General features: G+C 47.7%; 1 protein-coding gene across 3 annotated transcripts in view; it reads right to left on the bottom strand.

The window, feature by feature from the left end:
* PPT2 (palmitoyl-protein thioesterase 2) overlaps positions 1–16,814 on the bottom strand; it is a 48,299-nt gene that overhangs the window by 14,356 nt on the left and 17,129 nt on the right. For all 3 annotated transcript variants that reach the window (XM_035107124.2, XM_035107126.2, XM_035107125.2), the window contains exons 2-5: positions 8,264–8,436; positions 4,362–4,515; positions 3,003–3,098; positions 2,299–2,406 (exon numbers count right to left, since the gene is read on the bottom strand). In XM_035107124.2, the coding sequence (XP_034963015.1) occupies positions 2,299–2,406; positions 3,003–3,098; positions 4,362–4,515; positions 8,264–8,425 (520 nt within the window). In that variant the 5' untranslated portion in view covers positions 8,426–8,436. The remainder of the gene's footprint in view (positions 1–2,298; positions 2,407–3,002; positions 3,099–4,361; positions 4,516–8,263; positions 8,437–16,814) is intronic.

Raw genomic sequence — 16,814 nt, 5'->3', positions numbered from 1 at the left:
TAAATGAGCAGAATGTAATAAGGAAGTACCATGGTACAACTGTGTAATCGTCTGCTTGTTTTCTGCTACTATCCAACAACTGCATACCTACATATATTGTTCAATCAGCTCAGTATGAGTCAATAAATGGCTTTGACCACTCAAGTAATTAGTCTCCTAATACAGTATTAATGTATGGAAATGAAAATGGAAAAGGAATCAGTGTTCATCCGCTAATCTACTGTAGAGAGCCACTGTGGTGTAGTGGTTAAGAGTGGTAGACTCGTAATCTGGGGAACCGGGTTCACGTCTCCACTCCTCCACATGCAGCTGCTGGGTGACCTTGGGCTAGTCACACTTCTCTGAAGTCTCTCAGCCCCACCCACCTCACAGAGTGTTTGTTGTGGGGGAGGAAGGGAAAGGAGAATGTTAGCCGCTTTGAGACTCCTTCGGGTAGTGATAAAGCGGGATATCAAATCCAAACTCTTCTTCTTCTTCTAGTTCCTTTTTAGAAACTCCCTAGCTCCTAATTAACTCCCGTACACCCAAATGCTTATTTCGCACTGTGCAATTCTTTTTACACCATGCATGATGTGTCTAGCTATAAATTCGGATAAACCCTGGTGGAGTTGGAACAGAGCCATTGTGGCTAGTAGCAGCCATCAATATTCTCCGTGATTTTGCCTAATTCTGAGCAAAGGAAAATCTGGGCAAAGGAAAGTCACCCGACAGCAGAGAATTGTAGAGTTGGAATGACCCCGAGAGTCTTCTAGTACAGCCCCCTGCAATGCAGGAATCACTTTTGAATAATCCCTGACAAATGTCCCTCCAACCTCTGCTTTAAAAAAAACCCAATTTAATATAATTTTATATAACGCTCGAGCATCAAAACCTCCAAGTCACGTTTACATGAAAAGGATACACAGCCGAGGCCTCAGTACTGAGGTCGGACAAATGGATCCTTGTTAGCTCCTGCAACTGAGACCACTAAGAGCCAGAAGAGGAGAGCAAATGCCAGGTTATCAGCTACAACCATCTTCAAAGTGTCACGAGACTCTGTTGTTGTCACTGCAGCAGACTAACATAATTTATTATGGCATAGGTTGCACACTTCATCAGAACTGCGGGAAATCTCATAGCTGCCAATGACTCGCACAAGTGAGCCAAGCCACATACTATTTGAGGTCACTGGTTTTTCTGGTCTGGAGGGCAATGCCTTTATGACACTTTAGGACATCTCAATAAGAGCATAAGCGTGAGCAATGACCATCTACGGAATAATTCCAGGGCAGGTTTAAGCAATCCCAATATCCTGCTTCCTGGTAGTGGGAATTTCCGGTGTTCCAGAGGACAGAAGCGACAAAAGGCAGGATGATGGGTGGGAAATCCACATGGAGACATCAGAGCTAGTCCCTAAAGGATTAAAAGCAGGGGTCCCCAAACTTACCCGGCTTCGGGCTGGAGGCGTGGGAGCGCGCATGTATTTGAAAAAGTGTGCATGCACACGAAAAGCTCATACCTATGACAAACTTAGTTGGTCTCTAAGGTGCTACTGGAAGGAATTTTTGTTTGTTTGTTTCACACTATTTCCGACGCACTTCTGGGTGGGAGGAGCTCCGGGAATAGCTTGTGCGCATGCGCACGGGTGTCCTCCGACCCGGAAGTGCACTGGAAATGACGCTAGCACATGCGCGCAAGCTATTTCCGGCGTACATCCAACCCGGAAGTGGGCAGCTAAGAGCGGGCGGTGGCAGCAGGGGTCGTCACGATCATCGCGGGCCAGATAAAAGGGGGGACCCCTGGTTAAAAGTATTAGCAGAGACATCTCTGCTTCTTATCTGTCCTCAGCCACAAATGGCCCTTGCAAGCTGCTCTCTCTCTCTTTCTCATTTTCAAGGATACCGATTTGAGATAACCTGGCCTACCTTACAGGGCCATTGTCACTGCCAAAATTACGTAAGCAAAAGCTGTTTTGGCAACTCAAATGTCAAACAACAGGCGGTAGTGGAGGAACAGGGATAGCTATGGACTCTTCTTGGGCAGTTTTCTGTAAATTCTCCCATATTGATAATTGTCACCATCGTCATATAAATAATTGGGTATGTAAATGAGAGCTATTGGGAAGCCTCAGAAACGCCCAGGGCTGCCAGGATAGCTCAGTTGGTAGCACATGAGACTCGTGGGTTCGAGCCCCAGGTTGGGCAAAAGATTCCTGCATTGCAGGGGGGTTGGACTAGATGACCCTCGTGGTCCCTCCCAACACTACAGTTCTATGATCTGTGATCTCGGTAGAAGCAATAATAGCAGCAGCAATCTCACCATTCCAGTAGTTGCAGATTGAGAAATCCTGGCCCAGCTGCGTGTAGCATAAACGGTACAGGTTGGATTTCATGTGCTCCGGGAAGAGCCACTTCAAGTACTTGGTGTCTGAAATGACAAAAGGAATCAAAGGAGAGTGAGACTTTGCTTCCCCCTCTGTGGCTCTTATTTATTTCATCCATGCTTACCAGGAGGCACACCTAAGCGAATTTACAAGATAACAGTTACATATATATTTTTAAAAAACAGTGAAAACAATGGCATATATAAAATCATTTTTTTAAAAAAATAATACTTTTATATAGAGTGGGGTGAGAGAGAAAAGTATCAAACAGCACTCAAGTTTGCTCTTGCTGTTGAGTCGTAATCTCCTTTCTTGTAATTTGGAAGCCATTGGTTTGAGTCCTATTCTCCAGAGCAGCAGAAAACAAGCTTGTTCCCTCTTCCATGTTGACAGCCTTTGAGATATTTGAAGATAGCTATCCTATCTCCTATCTGTCTCCTCTTTCCCAGGCTAAACATACTCAGCTCCCTTAACCAACCATTCCTCATAAGCCTTGATTTCCCAGACCCTTGATAATATTCGTTGTCCTCCTCTGTGCATGTTCCAGTGTGACAACACCCTTCCTAAATTGTGGTGCCCTGAACTGAGACACAGTAATCCAGGTGTGGAATCACTGGGTTGCCCTTGCCCCACGACTTACCCCCATATTGCCCCATCTGTGGGGAAGAGAGAGAGATGAAGGTGTCCACGTTGTGGTCGGGCATCGTGGAGAGGAGAGCGCGGCAGATGAGTCCTCCTGGGGGACAGAGGAAGGGGAACCATATTTTAGAGGAAGAAGCCTAGTCCCGTATCATGTCAACATCATTCCACATGGCTCCATTTCCTTAAAAAAATTATTACAAGAAACACACACACACACACACACACACACACACCAAACTGGTGGTCACTGCTCAGTCTTGTGGGGTCTGTTTACAGGTAAGAAGGAAGATCTTATGAAGACCCTAAAATATAGAATAGAATCATAGAGTTGGAAGAGACCACAAGGGCCATCCAGTCCAACCCCCTGCCAAGCAGGAAACACCATCAAAGCATTCTTGACATATGCCTGTCAAACCTCTGCTTAAAGAACTTAAAGAAGGAGACTCCACCACACTCCTTGGCAGCAAATTCCACTGTCGAACAGCTCTTACTGTCAGGAAGTTCTTCCTAATGTTTAGGTGGAATCTTCTTTCTTGTAGTTTGAATCCATTGCTCCGTGTCCGCTTCTCTGGAGCAGCAGAAAACAACCTTTCACCCTCCTTTATATGACATCCTTTTATATATTTGAACATGGCTATCATATCTCCCCTTAACCTTCTCTTCTCCAGACTAAATATACCCAGCTCCCTAAGCCGTTCCTCATAAGGCATCGTTTCCAGGCCTTTGACCATTTTGGTTGCCCTCCTCTGGACACGTTCCAGCTTGTCAGTATCCTTCTTGAACTGTGGTGCCCAGAACTGGACACAGTATTCCAGGTGAGGTCTGACCAGAGCAGAATACAGTGGTACTATTACTTCCCTTGATCTAGATGCTATACTCCTATTGGTACATATACTGTATTTTTCCATGTATAAGACAAGGTTGTTTTATTAAAAAATTATGTTCAAAATTTGGAATCGTCTTATACGCGGATAGTGGAGAGGTGGGTGCCGCAAACTGGAGATTGTCAGTGGTGTTTTTGTGGGTGATTGGTGGGTGCGGCAAGGTCTGCTGGCTATTGGCTGCTGCAGCAATTGGGCGGGCAATTAGCACTTGCTTTAGGTGAGCAAGCAGACGATTGGTGACTTCATCGATGTGCGTGCGATTGGCTGTGGCGGTCCGGCGGGTGAGCGATTTTTGGCAACCCCCCCCCCAAGAAGCTCAGCAACTGTGGGCAATCCCCCCCAAAAAAGATCCACAATCTTGGGTGATCGCCCCCCACTTTCTCAATTTGGAGTCCCCCAAAAAAGCAATGTGACCGGACAATGGGCCATTGGTAAGACCCAGAAATAGCTTCTGAAGCCCTTAGCTCACATACCTTGGGAGTAGCAGATAAGGTGGACCCCATCGACAGCATTCTGCATGATGGGGTAAATGGCTTGCCGGAACCCTTCCACTTGCATCCAAAGAGGCTTCAGGCTCTCGGTATGGTCGAACAAATCAATGACTGTGACGTTGGTACCTGGGTGGGTCTGCAAGGAGGTAGCGGGAACAGAGAAGGGGGGGGAGGGGGAGGGAGGGAGGGAGGGAGGGAGAAGAGATTCAAAAAGGGCTAAAAATACAACCTCTCTTGCAGCATCCAAGGCTTAAGGTGGGCTGCTGCTGCCCCACCGAAAATATGTTTCTTAAAAAACTAAATATTAACTTCAGTTTTTGCAACACTGCTTTTCACGGCTGGCACTCCCATGGCGGCTCGCATCATACTAAGGCGACCTCCACACCATGCATAGGAATGACTGTTCTGCTAAGTCATGGCTCCCTCTCACCCCGCTGCAAAGAATTCTGGGAGCTGTAGTTTTTTTTGGGAGCAGAAAGTTGTTAATAGACTCCTTCCCCCACCCCAAACAGAGCTATAGTTCCCAGAGCAGTTCAACAAGCTATCCCCCTTCCCAGGGAATTCTGGGAACAGGAAACAATTCAGGAACGGAAATGGACAAATAAAACAAGAGCAGGATTAGGTAGAAAAAAGCACAGGCAGTGGGACTTTGTCTGCCCGTGCTATGCCCAATCCTCTTGCCTAGTTTAATCGTGCTTTATATCGCTGGCAGAACCCTCACATTTTATAGGGAATTGGCAGCAGCACAGCGGAGTCCTGTTGCAATTACTGCCTAGCTGTGCCCCAGGACTCCACAAGGTGGTGCCTATATGTGGCATTGTGCAATGACCGCTGCAAAGTCCAAAGTTATCATTGCATTCTTAAGGACTAGAAACTTGTGCATTAAAAACAGTGGTGTAGCGCGGGTTGCCAGTGCCCGGGGCTGCACATAAGGGGTGGGAGGGAAATGGACATAATACACATGCATGTAATAGGATCCCCGTAACTCAGGAGAAGAAGAAGAGTTTGGATTTGATATCTTGCTTTATCACTACCCGAAGGAGTCTCAAAGCGGCTAACAATCTCCTTTCCCCTCCTCCCCCACAACAGACACCCTGTGAGGTGGGTGGGGCTGAGAGACTTCAGAGAAGTGTGACTAGCCCAAGGTCACCCAGCAGCTGCATGTGGAGGAGCGGAGACACGAACCTTACGAGGCTACCGCTCTTAACCACTACACCACACTGGCAGCTGCAGAGATAAGAAAAGAAAGAGTCATTCCATTGTCTAGAGAAGTCGCTTCTTGGTTTGCATGTGGACACCGGTTTCAACGGAGGCCAGCGGTGGAAGCATGCAGCTGTATTGAGGTAGCACTGGGTGTTGAAATTTTGCACCCCTAACAATTTTGCATCCGGAGCAACCACCCCCAAGTTATGCCACTACATTAAAAAAAACAAACAAGCAAACATTCGGGAAACTGCATCCCATTCTGCATTTGCCATGTACAGATTGAGAGAGTCCTGCAAATGCTTTATCTGACTGGTGAGCAGGGGCCAGTTAAGAACTCTCCTAGCCTAGTGGGTCTATTTCTGCAAATGAAATTGAGGCAAGCAAGCACTCAGGAATTGCCAGAACTCCACACTTCCTCTTTCACTACCCAGGTAACCTGCCTTTCCAGCCTAACAAGTGAATCCCAGTGCGGACATCAGCCTGCCATCTTTGCAACGGCTCCACCTGTGACGGCTCTGAATCACACAGGGCCTGGAGAGGTAAATTACAACCCGTCCCGGTCTCTTATTAGGAGAGATGTTTACACAACTACCCCTCCCGTATTAACACTGAGAAAAAGAGAGGTGAACGACTGGGGTGAAATCAGGGAAGAGGGTGAATCTTTGGCCCACCAGATGTTATTGTACTGCAACATCTGGACGGCCAAATGTTCCCTAACCCCGGTGAGCATATCAAGCTAGGATAGGGGAGGACCCAGGTTCAAATCTCTGTTTTGCCTTAAAACTTAACGGTGTGACCTTGAGCTAGTCGTTCTCTCTCTCTCTCTCTCTCTCTCTCTCTCTCTCTCTCTCTCTCTCTCTCTCTCTCTCTCTCTCTCTCTCTCTCTCTCTCTCTGTCAGCATGGAATACCTCGCAGGCTTGTTGTTCTGAGGCATGGAACCACATGCAATACCCCAAAGATCCTTGGGGGAAAGGAGAGGACTCCACCTGGAGTACTGTGTCTAGTTCTGGGCCCTATAGTTTCAGGAGGATATTGACATGTCGGGAGGTGTGCAGAGAAGAGTGACCAAGATGATCAAGGGCATGGCAACCATGCCTTATGAAGAACGGTCGAAGGAGCTGGGTATGTTTAGCCTGGTAAAGATGAGACAGAGGAGATATGATAGCCATATTCAAATATCTTAAGGGCTGCCACATGGAAGATGGAGCAAGCTTGTTTTCTTTTCTCTTTTCTTTTTTTAAAATTCTTTTTTTACCTTTTTAAATTTTTTGTGGTTCCCTTTGAACTAAAAGTGCTGACCTTTAAAGCCCTAAACGGCCTCGGTCCAGTATACCTGAAGGAGCATCTCCACCCCCATCGTTCTGACCGGACACTGAGGCTCCAAGGGCCTTCTGGTGGTTCCCTCACTGCGAGAAGCAAAGCTACAGGGAACCAGGCAGAGGGCCTTCTCGGTAGTGGCACCCGCCCTGTGGAACGCCCTACCACCAGATGTCAAAGATAAAAACAACTACCAGACTTTTAGGAGACATCTGAAGGCAGCCCTGCTTAGGGAAGCTTTTAATGGTTAATAGATTATTGTATTTTAATGTTCTGTTGGAAGCCGCCCAGAGTGGCTGGGGAAACCCAGCCAGATGGGCAGGGTATAAATATATTATTATTATTATTATTATTATTATTATTATTATTATTATTATTATTATTATTATTTCTCCAATGGCTTCAAGTGAAAAGAAAGGAGATTCCGTCTCAACATCAGGAACAACTTCTGGTGGTAAGAGCTATTCGAGAGTGGACTCTCCTTCCTTGGAGGTTTTTCAGCTGAGGTTGCACGGACACTTGTCATGGATATTTTAGCAGTGATTCCTGCATTGCACCAGGGGTTGGACTAGATGACCCTTGGGACCCTTCCCTCCCTATGATTCTATGATAAAAGCCTAAACTAACTAAATAAAATAAAGATCTGGGGCTGGGAAAGGAAGAAGGGTGGCACCAGGGACTGGAAGCTCCTATTCCTTTCCTCCCTTCCTGTTGTGAAATTACACAGGTCTTCCGCTAGTAATAGCAACCATGCAGCAGAAGAGTAACATATATGGTATGCTTCAGAGTGACAGAGAGGTTCGATGCATCTTGCAGGTACGTTTTGCTTAAACAACTGAGGATTCATTTGCCAAATCCCAAACCGACAGCCCTTTTGAGAAATTAAAAAGATCAAAGAAATCCTCCAGCTTCCAGCTTTGTTGCAGGCCCACAAGTTTTAGTGTTATAGGAGTACGTTAAGATACGCGGGTGGTGCTGTGGGTTAAACCACAGAGCCTAGGGCTTGCTGATCAGAAGGTCGGCGGTTTGAATCCCCGCAACGGGGTGAGCTCCCGTTGCTCGGTCCCAGCTCCTGCCAACTTAGCAGTTCAAAAGCACATCAAAGTGCAAGTAGATAAATAGGTACCGCTACAGCGGGAAGGTAAACGGCGTTTCCGTGTGCTTCTCTGGTTTTCCAGAAGTGGCTTTGTCATGCTGGCCACATGACCTGGAAGCTGTACGCCAGCTCCCTCGGCCAATAGCACGAGATGAGCGCCGCAACCCCAGAGTCGGTCACGACTGGACCTAATGGTCAGGGGTTCCTTTACCTTTAAGATACATAAACAATTCTACTGCCAGGAATTCTGGTCCTCAGCCTCACCTCATTGATGAACACCAACAGCTGCCGGAAGTCGGAAGGGCTGTCAAACAGGCCATGGACAACGATGATGGGTTTGTAAGAGGCAGTGAGTGTGAACAGGAGGAAAATGAACAGGATACATAATGGAGCAAGTAGCCCAATATAGCCTTGGTGCTGCCGCATGATCCCACCAACTAGACAAGAGAGAAAGAGAGAGATTAGGGTTAGGGTTAATGGGACCTCCCTGTGCAATTTCTCCTTCTTCTGCCGAACCTTCATTGTCTCCTTACTTGATCCTCCACTGCGGAACCCAGGCTAACCTCCAGGGCCCCTTCGCGTTCTCCTCCTCCCTTTGCAGCCAAGATGTAAAGCTAAGGCGAGATTCAGCGAAATCCAATATAATCTTAGCTCAAGCCGTATGGGAGATGCTTCTTTGCTCACGAATGATCGAGGCTCGGCTGCATAGTAGTAAACTGTGGCTTAGCATTACGTACTAACACAGCCTAAAGCACTAAACTGTGGTTCAGCACTGCATATTCTATGAGTCTATGACCCGTTCAACCCACACACCTCTCTCTACTCGGTCATGACCCAGAAAGCCTTTGAAAGTTCTGCAACCTGTCACTTCCCATTTGTCACACACGGCCTTGTGAACCCTGGAAGATCTCTCCCTAAAGTTGCCATTATAGCCAGAGATCTTGTTTGTAAAGTGCTTTCGATTATTCACATGTCATCATCTTGTAAAATAGGCAGCATTCTCTCCATTCTGCAATCCAACCACATGGGTGGGGTATTACTACAACCGGTACTACTACTACTACTATTATTATTATTATTATCATCATCATCATCACCACCATATCATCAACAACGAGTTGTAAGAAACAGCAGTTTACTGAAAACCACCCAGTGGTTTGATGGACGGAGATGTTATTTAATCACTGCTTTCATGTGATTGCATTTTAAGTTTTTCTAATGTAAGAATGTTCCAGGGTCATTTTCTTTAATGGAAAAAGCATTTCCTGTGAAGGTATTAAACTGCGTTTTACCCAAAGCACGCACACTGAAATCAAAGAACATGACTAAGTTAGGCCCATTCATTTAAGTAGGTCTACCTTGAGAGACCCAGGTGGCGCTGTGGGTTAAACCACAGAGTCTAGGGCGTGCTGATCAGAAGGTCGGCGGTTCGAATCCCCGTGACGGGGTGAGCTCCCGTTGCTCAGTCCCAGCTCCTGCCCACCTAGCAGTTCGAAAGCACATCAAAGTGCAAGTAGATAAATAGGCACCACTCCGGCGGGAAGGTAAACGCTGTTTCCATGCGCTGCTCTGGTTCGCGAGAAGCAGCTTTGTCATGCTGGCCACATGACGCGGAAGCTGTCTGCGGACAAACGCCAGCTCCCTCGGCCTATAGAGCGAGATGAGCACCGCAACCCCAGAGTCGGACATGACTGGACCTGATGGTCAGGGACCCCTTTACCTTTTACCTTGAGTGAAACTTAGTTTAATAGCAAATCTGTGCTTGGGGCTGCACCTCTTCAGCCTGCAGGCAAGGGAATCAAGGGTGCAAATGCTCCTATGTACAGAAACAATTATGTCTACAATGAAATCTAAGTGCCAGAGGGAAGGTGAACTCTTCCTGGCATGCTAGCAGTGTGTGCAGGGATTTAATGTTTTGTGGTCATTAAGTGCAGTCATGAGGTATTTCCCCTGTCCGTGCAAACTGAAATGGTACCGTCCAGATACAGGTTTACCACTTCAGCGTGAATCAGCGCAGTATTGCCTACACTGACTGGCAGCAACTCTCCAGGGCTCCTGGCAGAGGACATTCCCAGCCCTTCCTGGTGCTGATGCCAGGAACTGAACCCGGGACTTTCTGCATACAAATTAAAGTGCCAGCCCTTCCCAGTTTCACAAGATATTATTGCTCTTAAATGAAAAATGACACGAAGCATATCCTCATTAACACACCACCTGTTTATCTTGTATTAATATTCGTATGCTGCCCTTCCTCTTATGTCGCTGGGAGGTGTACCGAAATAAAACAAACAAGAAGTCCTTAAAAGCTATTTCAACTCACAGGACAGCATACGTAAAACAACAAGCCAGCGGAAGAAAACTGAAATTCTTCCAAACCATTCTACCCCCTCCCAAATTCTCCTTCATGGGACTCTCCTTCCTTGGAGGCTTTTTCAAACACGAGGTTGGATGGCCACCTGTCAGGGATGCTTGAGTTGAGATTCCTGCACTTCAGGGGGGTTGGACTAGATGACCATTGAGGGTCCCTTCCAACTCTACAATTCTATGAAAATCTGGGCAGAAGAGATATGTCTTTGCCTGTCATCTAAAAGATTGGAGAGAGGTGGCCAGGGGCATCTCATTGGGTATGCAGGGCCACCACTGAAAAGGCCCTTCATCCTGACCCCCCCACCCGGCCCACGCTGGCATTTTAACCAATCAGCACCACAAAAAAGGGTCCTATACAATGAAGCATCCTTCTAGAAGCCAGATCCATTGGATCCATCAGCTCTGCTTTGACTGTGGAGTCTTTCCTAGCCGTGGAATCAACCCTGGAAAGCACATGCTCCCCACCTGTCTGAGGCCCAGGAGTAGCCTGCAATTTGCCCCATAATTATAATTTTAAAAAACCTAATTGTTGCCCTCTTCCCTCACAAACCAGGCAACTGCAGGAATGCAAGCAGAGTTCCTAAGGTGCATTACATTTGCATATACACTTCCACCCACTTGGAAGGCAAATAAGGTCAAAGTTTGCGCGATCAGCCAGCAGTTTCATCACAGAGATGCAAATTTGTTATGCACCTACAGTAGGTTCAGACAGTCAAGCAGTTGTATATTTTTATACCAATGAGGACGGCACGACAGTCTCGCACGCCCATTACATACACATGCATATGAATTTAAAATTGCTGCTTTAATCTGCTGCACCCTCTTCCTCTCTTGTCATCTGATTAACTAGCTCTTCCAATGATTCAAAATTTGGCACAGAAATCCGCCGCTCCATAAAAAAACGGACACAAAAAAGGAAACTATCACAGACAGTGATGGGAGGACAAAGCCAGAGAACCAATCCTCGGAATATCCTTCCATATGAAAAGGGTAGCTAAGCAGCCAATCTTTTATTAGCGGACAAGTAAAACGCATTCCGTCAGGTGACCGAGATACAGATCTTTAAACCCAACAGACTCACGACTCAGCCAGGCTTTATTTCCTGCTTCTTTCTCCAAGCAGTTCTGGGCAGCACGAGTAGGGTTTTTTCCTTCCGCCTTTTGTCTTCACAACAACAACCCTACGGGGTAGACTGAGCTGAGTGTGCGAATGGTTCAAAGGCACCCAGTGAGCTTTCTGGCTGAGTGACGATTTGTACTTTGGGTCTCCTCAGCCACAGAGAGGCAACTCTGGGTGTAGCCCTAGATTAAGGCTTGAGAAGCCCCCTACGATCCCCCGCTGTGTGTCGAGCGGGATGGGGGGGGAAACGCAGGATCTTTCCTGTCACACAGGCGGGATGTTAAGCCCTCTACGATGCCCGCTGCATGACAGGCAGGATTGGGGGGGGGAAGACAGGAAAGATCCTGCGCTCCCCCCCCCATCCCACCCAACACACAACGTGGATCGTAGGGCGCTTGCCTTCCCCGAGAACGCGCCTGGCTTTCTCAGCGAAGGCAAGCGGGGGACACCTAGCCCGCCCACTTAGCTTCCCCGAGAAGGTGCCCGGCTTTCTCGGCGAAGGCAAGCGGGCGGACACCTAGTTCCTCCCCCGCTAGTTCCTCTTTGTGTTCCGCTGGTCTCTGCCGGGGCAGAAACCAGCGGAACACAAAGGGGAACCAGCTGCAGCAGGGAAAGAAGGCAAAGGAAGATCAGCTGAGAGGCGCTGACAGCTGTCAGCGCCTCTCAGCTGATCTTCCTTTGCCTTCTTCCCTTGCTACAGCTGGTTCCCCTTTCGCTAGATGAATGCCCTGATTTTCTGATCGGAGGTTTTTATGGCCACACTTCGCATGATGAAGCGGTGGCCATAGAAAACCTCGTCGTAAAGTGAGGCAACCACCGATCAGAAAATCATTTCGTTAAGCGAAATTTTTGTCTAGCAGGGCATTCGTCTAGCGAGGCACCACTGTACTGCAGTCACATAATCAGTAGCTGAACTGGGTTCCACACGGTCACAAAAACAAAGCGAAAAAGTCGCAAAAACAAAAATGCAAAATAAACAGCAAAAACAGACAGACCTCAGCCTAACACTCAAAACCGAGCACGTTCAGCCTCCGAAAAAGGTTCGCAAACCAGAACACTTACTTCTGGGTTTGCAGTGTTTGGGTTGCAAGTTGTTTGAGTACCAAAGGCATTTGAGAACCAAGGTACCCCTGTAATGGCGCTCTAACCACTGCTCACTGGGGTAGCCTACAGTGGTACCTCGGGTTACAGACGCTTCAGGTTACAGACTCCACTAACCTGGAAGTAGTACCTCAGGATAAGAACTTTGCTTCAGGATAAGAACAGAAATTGTGCGGTGGCAGCGCGGTAGCAGCAGGAGGCCCCATTAGCTAAAGTGGTACCTTAGGTTAAGAACAGTTTCAGATTAAGAACAGACCTCCGGAACGAATTAAGTTCTTAACCAGAGGTGCCTCTGTATTTGCCAGGTGTATGATGAAGATTTCTGGATGTCAGGCTGGCAAAAGACATTTCCATCTGGCTGCCCCCTCCAGCTTTCTTAAACAGGTAAACAGAAGAGTTTATTTATTGCTTTTATATCACATCTTTTCCTCCAAGGATTAACCTTCAGTTAATCCCCACAACGTGGACCCAGGTGACGCTGTGGCCTAGGGCTTGCTGATCAGAAGGTCGGCGGTTCGAATCCCTGTGACGGGGTGAGCTCCCGTTGCTCGGTCCCAGCTCCTGCCAACCTAGCAGTTCGAAAGCACACCAATGCAAGTAGATAAATAGGTACCGCTACAGCGGGAAGGTAAACGGCGTTTCCATGTGCTGCTCTGGTTTGCCAGAAGCGGCTTTGTCATGCTGGCCACATGACCTGGAAGCTATACGCTGGCTCCCTCGGCCAATAATGCGAAATGAGCGCGCAACCCCAGAGTCGGTCACGACTGGACCTAATGGTCAGGGGTCCCTTTACCTAATCCCCACAACAGCCCTGTGAGGTGGGCTGAGAGACTGTCACTGACTCCAAGGTCACCCAGTGAGCTTCATGACAGAATAGGGATTTGAACCCTGATCTCCCAGTCCTAGTCCAACCTTCTAACTATTACAGCACACTGTCTTCCCAGAGTCCTCCTGCGCTCAATACGTATGGGGAAAGCAAAATGTCACTTAGAGAAGGATCTGAAACATCTCCCTTGAAGCTTGCATTTGTTTTCTTTTTCCTGGATCGTTTCATTTGATGTTTTAACATTTTGAAAACTGCTTGGGAGATTTCCCCCCCCTTTAAAAGTTAAAGCTTTATAGGAATGAAATTAATAAGAATAGGAATAAGAATAAAAAATTCATTGCAAAAAAAAAAAAATGACGCCTAGACTTTCCGCTGTGGCAACCGTAACCTAGGTTAAAGGTGCCATTTGGCGTGGTTTAACCCACGCGGGTGGCACTGTGGGTTAAACCACGGAGCCTAGGACTTGCCGATCAGAAGGTCGGCGGTTCGAATCCCCGCCACGGGGTGAGCTCCCGTTGCTCGGTCCCTGGTCCTGCCAACCTAGCAGTTTGAAAGCACATCAAAGTGCAAGGAAGATAAACAGCGGGAAGGTAAACGGCGTTTCCGTGCGCTGCTCTGGTTTGCCAGAAGCGGCTTTGTCATGCTGGCCACATGACCCAGAAGTTGAACGCCGGCTCCCTCGGCCAGTAAAGCGAGATGCGCGCCGCAACCCCAGAGTCATCCGTGACTGGACCCAAAGGTCAGGGGTCCCTTTACCTTTACCTTTATACAGCTGAGTGTCTAACACTGTTGGGGAAGGAGATTGCCAGCAATGCCATCCCGTTGTTGAGAGAATTGCACAGGCTAACAAGTAGTGAGCGGGTGAAGCTCAAGGTGCTGGTTTTGGTGTAGGAAGACCTACGGTATACAGCTTGGGACACAGCTTGTCGATCACAGCACTCTGCAGGCCACCTCTGTTGTCTTTTGGGCACCCGCTGAAGACACCTGAGATTCAGAAGCTGGTGCCTTCTAACTGGGCCAGCCTACTTTGTCCTTGGCACATGCAAACATCTGCATTTCACAGAACCCTGGGGGGGGGGGTTGAGCAGTAGCAGAAATCATGTCAGACTAATCTGATCTCATTTTTTGACAGAATTACAAGCCTGGTAGATGAAGGGAACGCTGTGGATGTAGCCTATCTTGATTTCAGCAAGGCCTTTGACAAGGTGCCCCATGATATTCTTGTAAAGATGCTGGTAAAATGCGGGCTAGACAATGCTACCATTCAGTGGATTTGTAACTGGCTGACTGACCGAACCCAAAGGGTGCTCATCAATGGCTCCTCCTCATCCTGGAGAGTAGTGACTAGTGGGGTGCCACAGGGTTCTGTCTTGGGCCCAGTCTTGTTCCACATCTTTATCAATGACTTGGATGATGGGCTTGAGGGCATCCTGAGCAAGTTTGCAGATGACACCAAATTGGGAGGGGTGGCTAACACCCCAGAGGACAGGATCACACTTCAGAATGACCTTAACAGATTAGACAACTGGGCCAAAGCAAACAAGATGAATTTTAACAAGGAGAAATGTAAAGTACTACACTTGGGCAAAAAAAAATGAAAGGCACAAATACAGGATGGGAGACACCTGGCTTGAGAGCAGTACATGTGAAAAGGATCTAGGAGTCTTGGTAGACCACAAACTTGACATGAGTCAGCAGTGTGATGCAGCAGCTAAAAAAGCCAATGCAATTCTGGGCTGCATCAATAGGAGTATAGCATCTAGATCAGGCATGTCAAACTTGCGGCCCTCCAGATGTTTTGGACTACAATTCCCATCTTCCCCAACCACTGGTCCTGCTAGCTAGGGATCATGGGAGTTGTAGGCCAAAACATCTGGAGGGCCGCATGTTTGACATGCCTGATCTAGATCAAGGGAAGTAATAGTACCACTGTATTCTGCTCTGGTCAGACCTCACCTGGAGTACTGTGTCCAGTTCTGGGCACCACAGTTCAAGAAGGATACTGATAAGCTGGAACGTGTCCAGAAGAGGGCAACCAAAATGGTCAAAGGCCTGGAAACGATGCCTTATGAGGAACGGCTTAGGGAGCTGGGTATGTTTAGCCTGGAGAAGAGAACGTTAAGGGGTGATATGATAACCATGTTCAAATATATAAAAGGATGTCATATAGAGGAGGGAGAAAGGTTGTTTTCTGCTGCTCCAGAGAAGTGGACACGGAGCAACGGATTCAAACTACAAGAAAGAAAATTCCACCTAAACATTAGGAAGAACTTCCTGACAGTAAGAGCTGTTCGGCAGTGGAATTTGCTGCCAAGGAGTGTGGTGGAGTCTCCTTCTTTGGAGGTCTTTAAGCAGAGGCTTGACAGCCATCTGTCAGGAATGCTTTGATGGTGTTTCCTGCTTGGCAGGGGGTTGGACTGGATGGCCCTTGTGGTCTCTTCCAACTCTATGATTCTATGATTCCAGGTGTGTGTGTAAATATACTTAGGTGAAAAAGAGGCCAGGTTTCCAGAGGCTGAACACATTTGCATTGCATTGCAGATAAGGAGCTATCTTTCAAAGCCGAAAATACTGAGCCTTGACAATACTAGGCGATTTGCAAAACTAGGTTACAAAGAACGGAAAACAATTGCCTTTTATTATAATCCCCACCACCCAGCGCTCACAAGGGGAGCATTGCAGTCAGCTGCAATGGCCTACAACCCTGCCCCCCCAAAAAACTGAATTACAAATTTACACTCATACCTTTTTAGAAACCATTGCATAGACTTGCTTTCCCCCCAGAAAGAACAGAAAAGGAGTGTTTACACACCAACAGAAAAAAGCACAATAGGGTGGGTAGAATTATTTGTTCTTTTACCGTAATACTCCACCTTGTAACTAGTCTCCCTCTCCCATTTTATCCTTACAACAATCCTGCGTGGTAGGTTAAGCAGAAAGAGGGGGAAGGGGAGAGTTACTGGCTTGGGGTCATCCAGCTTGACAGGCAAGTGGGAAATTCAAGTTCAGGCTCCCCCCAGTCTGAGGAGCTCCTAGCCACACTGAGGTGCCCAAAGAAAGCTGGGCTCAACTCCCCATTCAGACATGATGCTGGATAGTCCCTGAGCCCACCAGCTTCTTACAGACTTAGCCAAGCCATGTGTAAGGTTGTCTCAAGAATAAAGGGGGCGGGGAGGGAGAGAACTGTTTGCTGTCCTGGGGATAGTGTGGTGCAGTGGTTAGAGGGCACCACACTAGGACCTGGCAGACCGGGGTTCAAATTCCTACTCGGCCATCAAGCTCACTGGGTGTCCTTGGTCACTGCCTCTCAGCCCAACCTACCTCACAGAGTTGTTTTGGAAATTAATCGAGTCGTGAGGAGAACCATTTATGCCACCTTGAACTGCTTGGAGGAAAGGAAGG

This window comes from Zootoca vivipara, chromosome 2, assembly GCF_963506605.1.
Source record: "Zootoca vivipara chromosome 2, rZooViv1.1, whole genome shotgun sequence".
Lineage (NCBI taxonomy): Eukaryota > Metazoa > Chordata > Lepidosauria > Squamata > Lacertidae > Zootoca > Zootoca vivipara.
The sequence above is the reverse complement of the archived record's forward strand: the minus strand, read 5'-3'. Positions and strand labels throughout refer to the sequence as shown.